The sequence below is a fragment of the Chinchilla lanigera genome, unplaced genomic scaffold, assembly GCF_000276665.1.
Source record: "Chinchilla lanigera isolate Chin_1 unplaced genomic scaffold, ChiLan1.0 scaffold00040, whole genome shotgun sequence".
In the NCBI taxonomy this organism is placed as follows: Eukaryota; Metazoa; Chordata; class Mammalia; order Rodentia; family Chinchillidae; genus Chinchilla; species Chinchilla lanigera.
The window spans coordinates 19,943,112-19,958,012 of record NW_004955441.1 but is presented as its reverse complement, the minus strand read 5'-3'; the positions used below and the strand labels follow the sequence as shown (position 1 = coordinate 19,958,012).

The following is a 14,901-nucleotide window of genomic DNA, read 5'->3' as shown; positions in this document are numbered from 1 at the left end:
AAGTGAAATAAATCAGACCTGCATGTGCAAGCACTGCATTGTCTCACTAGTGTAAAACCTGAAAGAGTTAATTTAAACTCAGAGGTATGATAGACATTGTGAAATGATAGGAAAATGCTCAAGGGTAAAGGGCAACTGGGATGTGGGAAAAGAGAAGGGAAAGAAGGAGAAATTTTGTATGTTTGTACATACAGGATAGTTAACATAGTTGTTCTACTGTCTTCTATTTCTTTGCTGAAAGAAACTGTTAATGAGTCCTTGATTGATCAGTATTGCATGTCTCTATCTGTTTTCATGAGAAAACACTTTGAAGATATCAATGTGTAATACAACAAGCATTTAATTTCCTACCACTTTGTTTGTAACTCTGTATTGTCCGTACTGCTCTTTTGCTATGTTGTAAGAGGTTGTCTGTCTGTTAATGTTTTCCTCCTTTTATTTTTAAAATTAAAAAATTTGATAACATAAAATGGTCCACATTATGACTATGTCATTATTTAAATTTAATTAACATAATGCTTTCCTTTTCTTATTCTTGGGCAAGAATACTTAACCTTAGAAAGTGGTAAATGAGTTTTTAAGTCATAAACGTTTCTTTACGGCTTTGTCAGGTTGAACTGAACATTTCAGTTCAGTTGAATGATATTGAAAGCACCATTACCGTGGAAGCACAGATCTGCGGCTGCAATTACGTCATTCTCCTCTGTGTCTATATTAGACTGTTTCTGGCTTATGTAATATTTTCTTTTCCTGTATGTCCTATGGCTCACAAGAAACAGCTTGTTTCTTTATTGCTCTCCTCACTATGCATTGTTTTATATAGAAACTTAGTAAAAAAAATTTGGAACAAATGTTTAATTTTCCCAGCTTTTTTTTTTAGTTTTAGAGAACAATAATTTTATCTGCTCAATATGATGCAGGTGTTTGTGAAGCTCAAGAGACAAAACCCGACACTTGTGCAAATTCCTGTTTTAAATTCCAAAAATAACCATTGTAAATATTGGTTGTGCAGCTCTTCCCTTCCCTCAACCCCTCCCTTTGGTTGGGGATAAAACAGAAGGCAGATAGCTACTCAGAATTATTCATGTGTAAAGCTTTTGAAATGTTAGCTAGTGACTTTGATGAAATTTTAAGTTTCAAACAGTAATTACAAAATCCATAGGTTATGTACTTCCTGGGGGCTGTGTACACACCTTTGAATTTTTTTGGCGTAGAAAAGAACACTATTAAGTAATGCATCAGTATTGGACTGAATTTTCTAAGGGTGCATCTAAAACGTATGTTTAAATTAAAAACAGGAACATAAGATTTAGTTGTGTATTGCATGCCCACACAGAGATGTTAAGTGTATTATAGTTATTCAGTTGTTAAAAATTGGGTTTGAGCAGGCTCTCTTTTACTAAATTTGAATAGGCACAGTTTTGTCATATTGCTGCTATACCAGAAGCACCAAGATAAAAATAACCCAAAGAGCATTGTTAGAGACGTCTACCTGCCACATTTCCACCTTCTTCTCCCCAGGTTCCTGCTTTCCGAATCCAATTCCTTGTTCTTTCAGAAGAATATGAACTGACCCCTGCTAAGCATTCTCTTGTGGCAAAGCCCATGGCAGACACATTTTTAAATAAAAGATTCTGCAGTGGAAGTGTGCAGTGGTGAGATGTTAGCCCTCACAGGAGCTTGTGTCCTGGCTTAAAATATTGCCTGTGAGAAAAGCAGTAAAGTTAATATTTTCATTCTATAATTCATCCACAACAAATATTTATTGAGCGTTTATTATGTGTAATGATTGACTCAAGAATGTGGAAAGCACAGCCTCTGTCTATGAGGAATCTGTATTTTGAAGAAAAGATGCTTATAATGTGCATTTAACAACAGAATCAACCTGTCAAAATTGGATCATCCTATTTAACTCTTAGATTTAGACAAGAAAATTATAGTTCAGAGAGATAAAGTGATCTACCCAAGCCACATCACTGGAATACACATCACCAGTAGAATAGAAGGACCACTAGCTGTCAAACAAGCCACTTCTTCCAACATTCACTACTTATATGATGCTGGACAAAGGACTTAGCTGGCTGAAATCTCAAAGGGCTGATCCTGTCGAGAAGGCAAGTAGAATGAGAATGCAGACCACCTTCAGAACGTTTCTCTTTGATGCACTGTGATGCAGAAATAGGAAGTGGAAAGCATATGCCCCAAGTAAGAATGCACGTGAGTCAGTTTGGCTCTAGATGCCTTCCCAGTTCCGAAGAGACCTTGACTAAAGTTTAAGGTCAATGGCGTTCCCAGGGAGCAATAAGCTTACCACACTAGGTCCCAGAATCCAGAGCCACCTTCCTACAGCCCTTTCTACACAGGCCAACACAATCAGACACGTCAGCGTTCCATTTCTTGTTACTTCTTTGGCCTAAAGTGGAAAGCCCACACCTGCTACACTTTGGTTTCCTCAATTCTGACATTTAACAATTGGAGGACAAGAGCAATACCAGAGATCCGTGAGCACAGATCACCAGATTATAATTATAACTAAAGAGTTTGAAATACTGTGAGAATTACCAAGACGTGCTTCAGACACAAAGTGAGCAAGTGGTGTTAGAAAACGGCGCTGATAGACTTGCTTCAAACCTTCAGTTTGAAAAAAAAAATAACACACAGTATCCAGAAAATGTAATAAAACAAGGTGTGTCTATATACTTCCTTGGGAAAAATGGCTTTGCGGGGTTCCTGGCGTGGTACCCGACCCGCGAAGCGAGGGAAGGGACCTGGCTTTCTCCGGGCGGGAACTGAAAGTTCAGTGCGGGTTCCTTGGTCCCAGCTTCGTGCTCTTCCCAGACACAAATGGTGGCGACTGCCAGAACTCAAGCAAATCAGATGTTTAATAAGTTCTTGCAAGGAGACTCATAACATCAAAAACCGGACAGAAATAAAACTGTCCACTGCAAGTTACATCAATAACAGATTGCTAGCGTTATAAGTTACCAACTGTGAAAACAAGAAATATTGTTATTAGTTAATGCTGGAGAGGAGTCTCGTAGCTCCCTTTACTGCGCATATTGTACAGAAAGAAAAAGACAAAAATGAAAATTGTAACTGGCATATAATAGGTGAATAATAGATTTTTGTAAATGAAAATCAAGTGATAGAAGGAAATAGCTATACTAGTAGTGGAACGTTATATAATATAATGCGCTATATCTTTCAACATATGAGAGCAAAGGTTGAATAAAAAATTAAGAATATTAGCACCAAATGGTAAATTATTCAGTTTCCTAGAGTTGGGATCTTTCTCCATGCCAGAACTTTAAAAGCGCGCATGTTTCCCAGAGGTGCTGGAGAAGGCAGCTGCACAAGGTGTGCACAACCATTGCACACTTCTGTGGAGCCCTATTCTGGCATATCAGAGCCATCCGTGTGTCTTTCTCCTTCCTCTTTAATTAACAAAAGGCAAATTCCCTATTCTGTTGTCCTGTGTTTGCTTTTCCAAAGATATCTCAGATTCTTTATGCAATAGGATCATGTATAAACACATAGACCAAATTTCCTGAATCACAACACCTAAATGGATACCGTTACCACGCAAAACTGGAGTGGAGACAGGAGGAAAATGCACTTATTCGGTGCTCGCTCTATGACTTTAATAGTCCAAGAACCTAATTTCGAGTACTACAGGCTGTGAAATAATCAAAACCAAGACACAGAACTACTTGATAGAGTTCATATCTAAACTTGTGAAGATGAATTTCAGTTGAAAAGTTCAGGTACGGCGGAAGGAACATTTTTAAAGGAATTAAAAGCTGTGGCTCGGGTTCAAAGTAACCACGGTTGGCAGAAAAATCAGTGCTTTCCATACTGTGTGTTAGGTAGCTGACAGCAACCGAGATGTGGGTTTTGTAATGTATTTTATAAACTTGAAATTGATAAGTATAATATGAGCATTACTTGGAGGTGATGTGAATTTCTTTGAATTCCAACAGCTACTGACAAGTGCTTAGAATGAATAGGCCCCGATTCCCAAATAGCACAGTATTTAAAATCAAATCTATTTTGGACCCTGAAATGGGAGCTGATTCCAGGAAGGCGGCCCTGAGCCTTTCTCCCAGCTGCAGAAATAAGTTCTCTCGCGCCCCTCTGACCTCCACCAGGGAGGCTGCTTGAGAAGGTGCTCTTGTCCACAGCCCTCGAGCCGTTGTAACTCAGACGTGGACTGCTGGCTCCTCTGCACACAGCCTATGCACACAGTCCCTTGAGCCAGGTAAACAAATAAAGTTTTGAATTCTTACTTTCTAAGATGGTCTTGATATTTTCATTGCCACTGGGAGGCCTATCATTCATAAAACGGAACTTATCTACCAGTAATGACAGTAGTCATTATTAGCCTTCCCCAAAATAACTTAATTCATCTAGGGAGATTTCAGCACCTCCCTCCCCCAACCCCCAGTTCTTGGAACCTGCCCCATGATTGTAGCTCCAGCTCACCTGAAGCCATCCATCCTCTCTTCTGCTAGTGGTCTCCCCTTGTTTAGGATATGGGTCTGAAAGGGAAAGTTTCTGGAGGAATTCTCCTCCAGCTAGTGCTTTATTTCTTTCCTTCACACTCAAACTTTTAGAACTGACAAATTCCTACTAACTCAAATGGAAACTCTGACTAGCTTTCAGACGCAGTAATAATGACTTTATTGGGTGTTTGTCTGTGCCAGGCACTCTCGTAGGGCACTGAGCAAACATTTCCTTGATTAAAAATATATGAATAATGCATTCACTGTAACAAGGCAAACAGTGCGGAAAGAGAGAGACACCATCAGCGCCCCAGCTCCACCTCTTGTCACTTCTATCACCAGAGCTAGAGCTGCTGACCCTGTTGCACAGATGAAAAGCTGAGGCTGAGGAAGGCCCAGAGAGCGGCCTGTAGACCTTGGAGGAGAGTTCTCAGGCCAGACTGGCTTTGTCATCTGCTGCTGGCCCATGCGGGAATTATGTAATATTTCTGCCCCTCAGTTTCTGCTCTGTTAAATGAGGCTAATAACAGTGCCCAGTTCATAGGACTGTGGCAAGAATGTGCATGTGCCGAAACATAAACCTGTTAGAGCAACCTCCACGTAGTGTGGTGAGTGACTCTGAGTGTACTGGTGTTTGCTTATAGTTTGTAACTCAATTTTTACTGTTTTTAATTTTTTACAGTGCCGAGAGTTGACACCAGGGCTTTGCTCACGTTAAGTAAGTGTTCTACCGCTGAGCTACATCCCCACCCCTTTATTTAATTTTTGACCCATGAACGGGTTTCAAGAGTTCTTCACGTGTGCTCTTATACAACTGTTCCCAGTAAATGCTCCCACTTCATTTCTCCTCTGCTCGGCACAATGAGGATTCTTATGCGGCTTCACTTTTTGTGACTATATATAATTGGCATGTGAAAAGGAGGGGAATCTTCTATTTTCAGGATGATGAGTCCCACATAGCAACATAATGAGAGGGAAAATCCACTCAGTAACATGTGTGAAGCTTTGTTCTTTTTTTAAAATTTTTTTAAATTTTTAATTTTTTGGTTTTTCTCCGGTACTGGGAACCAAACTCATGACCTTGCGCTTGCCAGGCAGGCACTTTTGCCGCTGAGCTAAATCCCCAGCCCTGAAGCTTTGTTCTTCACAAAAATTCTGTGCTTTCCCAGAATTCTATAAGGTTTGCACTATTATGTCCATTTACAGATCAGGAAACTGAGGCACAAAAGTAAGTTCCCCAAGGTCATTTAGATGCACGTCAGAATGCAGACCCAGAGTCTGGCTCTGGCTCTTTCACTGCTGACCACTGTACCTTGCTGTGGTTCCTGACGCACATCAAGGAAAGCCAACCCGACTGGCTTTCCGATGTTCCATGCTCCGATTTCATGTTTGGTGTTCTGTCGTGTACTGAGAGAGAGTGGATTTGTGCTGCAGAGTTTCTATCCCCGTTGTACTTTCTGCAAACTCTGTGAGTATGTACAGTACACTCTGAGTAAACATACAGAGTGTATCTTTTACTACTGCCTCCTACAGGAAATTCAGCCTGATTCAGTAGTCTCTTTAAGGAACTCCTCTGTCCAGATAAATGGTCAGACTTTTAGTTCTCCCGCCCCCGGTGCCCCTGCTCCTCTTCATGATGACGTCTGCGTATATGGAAGGGAGTAGTTCTCTGGTCTGGCTGTGGGAAGAAGACCTGGATAGTTCTCAGACCCTTGGGGCTCCCCGGCAAGACCCTCTGTCTGCCTGGATCCTGGGCCCCTTACTGACCCTGATGCTAAAGTCCTTGGCTGGCGAACACTAAGGGTCCTTTCCACTGGTTCTGCCCCTCGGGGAAACCCGGAGCTCTGCCTGTGGCTCGTTCATTACCAACGGAGGGCCGCTTCTCCCTCCCCCACTAGCCTTGCAGCCTCTGAGTTATGGTCGGACCCTCTGTGCCTTCCTCACTGTGGCCGCCAAGGGCACCCAGAGAGCTAGCTCGGAATCGCTCTCCGCCTACCAGGTTATCCTGCTGCCCATCCCTGCGGCGCCGCCTTCCGCGTGCGCTCCTGTGGGAAGTGGGACGGAAGCCCCTTTGCTCTCGGCTTTCTCTCAGTCCCTCCTCAGGTCTCCCCAAGAGAAGGAGCAGAAGTCAGGGGACAAACGTTTTGACTGCACCTCCACCTTCATCACGCGTCCTCCAGGGCTAGACGGAGGAAGGCGGCTTCTGACCAGAGGGACTCGATTTTGCCTTCATGTGCAGGTGAGTCACCCGGGACCATGCTGAAATGCAAACTCTCATTCAGGTGCTGGGTGAGGCCTGGGAGCTGCTTTTCCACCAAGCTCCCCGGCAAGGCTGACACTGCAGCACACGCACCATACTTCGAGCAGGAAGTTGCTACACCGTCACTTTCTGCTCCCGGAGGCACCCTCTCTCCCGCTTCTCCTGGCTGTAATGACAGAGTGGCTGCTCGGGAGTATAGGGACAAGGGATTAAAATACAGAAATAAATAGAGACAGCTAGTATTCTCCCTACATGTCATCACTACAATCATCATATCAACCTTGTGAGCAGCTATGATCCGTAAAACGGATGAAGCAAGCTGAGGCCTAGACAGGTTTAGAGTTTGCCCAAAGTCTCCACAGGTCACAGCGCATTCTCCCTGTTCCTGTTACTCCTCTTCATCTGCCTCATGCAGCCGTTGTCCCGAGAAGAGCACGATACTTGTCTTTTAACCCCCATTTCTTGTTCTACTCATTGCCACAGATATATACAAATATGGAAGGAATCCTAGGGTTAAATGCCTGCATATATTCTAGCGGTTAGCACTTCTTTCCTCCACCCTCCCCAGTTTCTCCTCCTCTCCCCAGCCCTGCTGCTCTCCACCCTCTCTCACACATAGAATATAATTCTATAAACATTACACTATCCAGTCCATATTCAAATTTCTTTTCAAGAGTGTCTTTTACAGCTCCCATGCCCTCCCCTGAATGACAGTCATATGTCTTTTTAAAACAATTCACCATATGTTTTTAAATTGACATTTTTTGTATTTCAAAAGTACTCATAATTAGTTTTACCCTTTTATTTATCAATTCTGAACACTTCTAAATTGAAAGACTTGTGTAAGTGTTTGGCACTGTGTAACACGAGCCCTGTAACAGTGGTTGTGCTATTTTGCTACTGCCTGTGTCCACAGGTGCCGACCTTTGGCATTAGCTAGGATACAGATTTAGTCACAAGCCTGTGGCTCTGCCTACTCCTGTCTGATCCGCAGCACCCCTGCCATTTGCTCCACCACCCTGGGGCCAGTCTACTGAGCCAGCACTTTACACAGACCTTTAGTCCCTTATACTTTTACCAGGCACAGTTATTTGTATTTGCTGTCTATGAGCACTATAGTGATAGAAAAAAGTACATCATAATTATTAACTTCCCTGGGGTAAATCATTACCCACACCCTGATAACTCAAATATTCCCTCCCCCTTGTCTACATTTATAGGACTCAAGAGACCACAGCAGCTGTAAAGTTACTTGGTTAATTACTTAAAGCCTCTTTTTTCACCATTCCTTTTATAAACATAGTTTAATGGACTTTCTAAGGGAAACAGGGGAAATTATTTGTTTTTTCTCCTCTTGTCTACCAACATTCTCCTGCGTCTTAAGAAAGTAGCACATTGTTTGGAGTTTTCTAGAGTGGGTGGCCTGCTCCAAAGCACAATAGTTCTGTACAAACAAGGTTGTTTAAACAAACTAAGCATGAGGGGTCCCTTTCAAAGCAAGTAAGAGCTCAGTGCCAGCGTTTGAGAGAACAGGAGCATACAGTTCACGGCTCGCGTCATTCGTCTTGTATTGCTTACCTCTTGAAAATCATGCTTTTTCTGTTACTCAGAGATTTCAAACACTTCACGAGTCCATGACGTGCAGATGTATAGTTAAATTGGACTGTTCCCATGGAGTTCTCCTTCCTCCCTCTCTCGCTCATTTTCTATTCCAGTTGACTATGCATTTCAGATATTTTATACTAGTTTTCCTTGTTCCCCTCACAAACATGTTTTAGTGTGTGTGTGTGTGTGTGTGTGTGTGAGTGTGAGAAAAGGATGTTTTAGCCTCCAGTGCAGAAACTGTATTTTGTTCTTTTTAATAGTTTTGTTCTTTTTGTTCTGTATTTTGTTCTTTTTGTTCTTTTTAATTCCCTAGTACATATGAAGAATAGAACCCTAAAAGAAAATGACAATTATCACTATTCAGTTTCTAATAGTAAAGAGCATTTTTGATAATCTAGTATATAATGTATAGCCTTTTCTGAGCACTTTGAGGAAGAGAAAATAGTATAATACAGGGTCTGTAACATTAAGAAATACGAAATACTAAAAGTGCCTTCCTTCCACGCACTGGTTTTGTTTTGTTTTGTTTTGTGGTACCAGGGAGTGAACTCAGGGCCTCACGCTTGCCAGGCAGGTGCTGTGCCCCTGAGCTATATCCCTGGCCCCCACCAACTGTCTTTATCAAGAAGTGGTAGTACTATATCTTGGCTCTAAAAACAGACCCAGCTTTGAATCTCCTACCAACTGTTCAGCTCACTGATTGCCCCACTTTCTTGCTACGCCCACATCCTCCTTTCTGTCAAGAGTTTTAGCATCTGGCTCATTCTCACTTTTCCGGTCTTCCCTTTCAAAGCTTTCAGTACACACACAGGGGCCTTTCACCTTGGCTTCCAGGTTCACTGGTCTCTTGCCCTGCAGTGACCTTGTCCTCCATCTGCCTTGCTAGAACCCGGCCCGGATGGATGAGTGGGATTCTGACCAGTCTCTATCTTTAGCCCTTGTTGCTTGATCTCCCTGGTGTTTGACCTTAAAAACCCTTTACCACCCTGGAGTTTCCAAGTCACGGGTCATATGACATTTTTGCTGATCCTCATTCCTACTTGTCCTCTGTTCCAGCTTAAATTCTAAGATCAGCACTGCACCTTCGCGTTGCTCTTCCTTCATGCCTGACAATATCCAACTCTGCTTTTCCTTGCTGTACCCGTAAGCGGAACGTGGCTGGAGGAAAGTTCATAACGACACTGAGGGGTTGCATTTCAAATTCGTGACAATCATACCTGATACCACAGCCCAGCCACTCTTCTGCTCTCTAGATACGTATTTCAGGCCTGCTTTCCTCTCCTCAGACTCCCACTGTCTCTTGCCCCATCCGCGTGTTCACTTTTCTTGATTTCTGTTTCCCTGAGAAGACTGGAACGTCAGAAGAGCATTCCTCAGCTTTGCCATCATTTCTACCCGCCTCCCAGCATGAACCTGCTCACACTTTCCCGGCTGGTCACCAGAGGCCAGCTCAGCATGTTTCCTCCTCCTCCTCCATCCGGGCATTAGACTCAATCTTCTTTCATCTATCCAAGGTATCTCTCCAACAATTCTCCTTTTTATCTCCTGTATGATTAGTTTCTGCTATTAGATCCTTCACATCAGCATGTACACATGCTTCTTTTTCTGTTTTAAAAACATTTTCTTGGACCAACTTCCCCCATGAGCCACCACTCCATTTCTTTGAAGAAAAATTCCACAAAAGAGCTGTGTACACTTGCTGCTCTCACTCTGTCCCTTCCTATTCCTCTCCTAAACACCTTCAAGCCCTAGAACCAAGCTTTCCCTGACTACTGAAATTTTCCTCGTCATGACCCTTTCTTTCTTCTTGGAGAAAAATTCCTCAAAAGGATTGTCAGTGTTCACTGTCTATAACTTTTTTCTTTCTATTCTCTTTAAAACCTATTCAAATCCCTGCCAGTCCGCTAAAAGTGCTTCTGTTGAGTTACTGGTAATTATTTCATGGTAGAATCCAGTGGTGAAGCCTGAGGCCGCATCTTCCTGGACTTTAGCACCACACAAAACAGGCGAACATGGCCCTTCACATATTTGGCTTCCAACATATTGCTCTCTCTTGGCTTCTGTCCTACCTCCCTGATCTCTCCCCAGTTTCCTTTGCTGTTTTTTCTTCATCTTGACCTTGTAATTTCGGAGGCCATGAGCCTCCATTTATCAGTATTTTCTCCTTTTGGTGATGTTGTCTAGACCTCTAGCTTCAAATATCATATACATTGATTATGCCAAAATATGTCTCACCAACTCAGATCTCTCTTGAACTCCAAATTCATAATGCCTACTTGGCATCTTAACTCTGTTGTCTAACAATCTCCTCAGCTTAGTATGTCCGAAAACAAAGAGTTTTCCTGCAAAGATCTCCATCACAACCCTTTCCATCCCTACTTCTAGCAGCTCCATCCTACTAGTTGCTCAGGTCTAAAAGCTTGGAGTCTCTTTCCCTTATAACCTACATCCAACCCAACATCCACCTCCACTGCTATGATGTGGTCTGAAAGATATCTTTCATCTGGATTCTGCAAAAGCTTGCTAAAACATGTCTCTGAACCTGCTGCTGCTTCCCTGCAGTCTATTTTTTGATCAGAAGCTGGAGAGATTTATGTAAAATACAGGCTGGATTTTGAGTCTTCTGCCCAGTCTTACAGTATATTCTCATGTCACTAAGAGTAAACACCAAATTCTTACACGACTATACAGGCCCTGCTTGGTCCAGCCACACTGGCCTCTTGTTCCTGTGACGCTCCACAGACACTCGCAGGGCCCCCGCTTAGCTCTTCCTGGAGATTTCCACTGAGCCCACTCGCTTAACATCTTCGATCTTTACGAAGCCTCATCTTTTCATTGAGGTTTCTTTTGACCAACCAGTTAAATATTACAATTTGTTCCCCATTCCCTACCCTAGAACTCAAAAGCCCCTTACATTACTCTATTATTTTTTCCAAAATACTTAGGATTCTCTAATATGTTACTTTGTTAACTTGCTACTGTTATCATTGTCTTTCTCCATTGCTAAAGCATATTCCAAAAGGGTCAAACCCTTTGCTCTGGCCATTGATGCATGATAAAGGGCGTGAAGAGTGGCAGGAGCACAACAGGCACACAACAAACGCTTGCTGAGTATTTAATAAACATGAAAATGGATTATAGCTGGGCGTGGTGTCGCATGCCTTAATCCCAGCACTCAGGAGGCTGAGACAGGGGCATTGCTGTGAATTTGAGGCCAGGCTGGGTTACACAGTGAGTCCAAGACCAGCCTGAACCACATAGTGAGACCTTGTCTCAACAAAACAAAATAAAACATAAACAAAAACATGGACTATGTGTTCCTTGAAGGGTGGGTAGTACTTGTCTAAAGTTATATCAGCTTCATGCTATTTTGTGTAAACACTCTTTGTCCAAATATCTAGTTCAATTTATTTATTGTCTCTGAGTCTACTTAGGTTTTCTATTAACTTCAGACAGTGTTGATGGTTACATCTTTCTATGGAGTCATACACTTCATGTAATTTTGAAAATGCGTTGATGTAAAGCTGCACAACGTGCTTTGATTTCTTTAAATCACAACTATGAGCATACTTTTCATGCCAAATATTTCTTATTCTCCTCTCTTGCATTTTTTACTATGAATATTTGGTTGATGTTGTATATGGTCTTTCATAAGTTTCTATGATTATCATTATCTTTTCTCCACTTTCACTGGCCGAAGTGTTTCTTTTACACATTAGGCAGGTTGTATTCTATAAGGAGTAATACAGAGCTCAGCAGTCTTTCCAGCTTCCTTCCGCTTGTAGGCTCCCCTTGAGGTTAGGCAAAGCCAGCCCACTAATTCCGCTTATAACATATACCACTTTTGATGAACATAATGTATTTAAAAGCCTATGCATGGCGAGCAAAGTGTCAACCAAATATTGATCATAGAAGGAGCAAGAAAGAAGAAATCAGCAAAGCTTGGAATGAATGTTGTCCTTTCAACAAACTGTGCTGTGTCAATTAGATATCATATGGAGAAATAAATTGTGAGCCTTATCACACCATTTATAAAAATCAGTTCCAGATCTTGGAAAGATTTCTTAAATCAAACAAGATTTAATAACAAGATTTCTTAAATTGAACAACAATAATAAAACCCAAACAACTACAGCAAGAAAAAATGGCATCAGGGTGGAGAGCTGCTTGGTGCAGGTGGGAGAGGGCCCTAGAAACCTTTGGCTCAGAGAAGCTGGCCTCCGAGGCGATGGCTAGAGCAAAAGCCAAGGATGTGAAGACTAAAAAGTATTCCATGTTCTCAGAAGCAGCGAATGAGGGTGAGATGGAGGAAAAGCCAGTTGGTGAAGAAATGCAAGTAGTAGAAAAAATGAAGAGACAGATGAAAGGGGGAAGTAGGTCCCTGGCCCTCAGTGTGGACCTCTATATGATCCTCTCCCAGAGGCCGTCTAGCTAGAATGGGACACCTTGAGAGCTCGGGATGACCAGGACTTCCCCAGGTAGAGCACCAAGTTTTGGCAGTAGTAGCTGGAGCAGAAGAACCACATTATTGAGAACATCCCTGATTTATGGGTCACTGCTCTTTGAAACTACCAGCAAACTACCTCTGTCTGCAGAGAATAGAGACCAAGGTGCAAAAATATTAACAATACTTAACCAATCTGGAGCTGAAGGAATTCAGACACCCTAGGACAAGTTGCAAGTTCAAGTTCTTTTAGAGAAGCACCTTCCTCAGAAACAAGCTGATTATCAAGGAGTAGAGAGGTTGAATCCTCCAGCCAAATGGAATCTCTTTCCACTCTGACTACATGGCACATGGGGCCATAATCCCCAGTCCTTCTTTCGGAGGAACCAAGATGTTACCTGTAGCTTCTTTGCCTGGTCTTCAGACCACAGCCGTCCAGAGTGTGACAGATGGCTGACAAGAAGATCTGTGGCCAAATCCACTGCAGCACTACCATGCATGAAGAGGACCACAGATGCAGATATCACCAGATAAAAGCTACTGGATATCCCCAGGCCCTTTGGGTTCCGGGATGAGTGATCTTTGCCCTGGGATTATTCCCACCGAAGTACTGCATAACAGTAACTGACACGGCTTTTACTTTGTGCTGACCTTTGCATACCCTATGTCTTTTAAACTTTCCTTTTCTTTTTAACGCCTCAAGACTGAGACGTTCATGGTGGTGGTGTTCCATTTCCACATGATCTTCACGCTATTCTGCATAATATCACATGATTCCTGAACATAGCTCACAACCTCCCAAGCCAAACAGACGATGCTGCAGATTGCACTGCTCCTACCTGTGCTGTTTGGGTCCCATTTGTTCCCAAGGCTTCCGGCCCATTACTGCTATCTGGATCTCTGAGTCTAGGAGCCCCCTCTGCGCATGTTGTCTGCATTCTGCGGTGTAGAATGTGGCCTTGGATAGTTGCTGGGCACGAATGAAGTCCAGTGAGAGCAGCAGTGGCTACTTGGTCTGTGATTTATGCGACGACGCTCTTTTGTTTTTTTTCTATTTGTCTAGTTACCCATTACTGCTTGCTGCTGGCTATCCCCACCTCCTTGGGCTGCTCTCTGCTGGATAAATAAATTCCAGACCATTGTTAGCTCTGCTTTCGAGGGTCTCTAAAACAGGTGAAGACTGGTCTTTTTCTGCCAGCACACGAAGACCTTTCCGTCCCTCTTCCAGAAGGCCTCTCAATTCCGCACTTCCGTCGCCAGCCACGTTCATCACCCGGAGACCCTGCTGACCGTTAGGGCTGTGGCTGGCTGAGGCAGTGAGTCGGATCCTGTTCTCAGGTCAAGGGCAATGATGGTATTCTTGCCAAATACCAGACTTTCTCAGTCCCAACCAGTGAATTTATACAAAATCTAGGTACCCTTACTTGCTTCCCTTCCTCAACCTGAAAATGATTAAGTGCCAGACATGCCAGGGCAGGTATAGACTTTATTTTCAATGTCTCCCATCACTTTTTTTTTTAAAGTGGTAGCTCAAAAACACTTCCAAAACTAGATTTTTTAGTTTAACTTAGCTCCCCCTGTCATTTCCGGAGGAGGGAGGTTGAGCCACTAAACAGATGGCTGGAGATCTTAGGGCCAGTCTGCTTTCTACCCAGCTTCTCAACCTCCTTGAGCACAGCCTAGAAAGTTGAAGGGATACAAATCTAGATCGAAGGAAAGGTGACTTCTAGTTCCGAGGGGCTGGAAGAACTGAAGAAACTGCGGTGGATAGGCATTGTAAGCAGGGGAAACTGAATGCAAGGCCAGCCCCGGGAAAACTGGGCCTAGAAATAAGAGCGGGTTGCTGACAGCGTTCAGGGTGAGCATCTACCCTGTTAGTTGTGCTGGAAGGAGAAACGCTTTGCTCGGACTTGAGGTGGAAGAAATGAAGGTAGGTGGAGTGTTAAATACGCTGCCTAGGGAAGAATTTCATGAAGTGATATAAGCAACATATCTTTGGGTGTTTTCATGTGGCCTTGTTTATAGAGAAGATTAATATCTTGCCCTTAATTTTTCCTAAAAATCCTACTACTTTTTATGTTTCTGCTTAC

At 42.9% G+C, this 14,901-nt stretch overlaps 1 protein-coding gene across 1 annotated transcript in view; it reads right to left on the bottom strand.

The window, feature by feature from the left end:
- Positions 1-13,835, bottom strand: part of LOC102004646 (chromosome unknown open reading frame, human C2orf73) — a 97,141-nt gene extending 83,306 nt beyond the window's left edge. Inside the window, exon 1 of the mRNA XM_005391030.2 lies at positions 13,651-13,835. Within this exon, the coding sequence (XP_005391087.1) occupies positions 13,651-13,694 (44 nt within the window). The 5' untranslated portion in view covers positions 13,695-13,835. The remainder of the gene's footprint in view (positions 1-13,650) is intronic.
- Between the last annotated feature and the right edge of the window lie 1,066 nt (positions 13,836-14,901).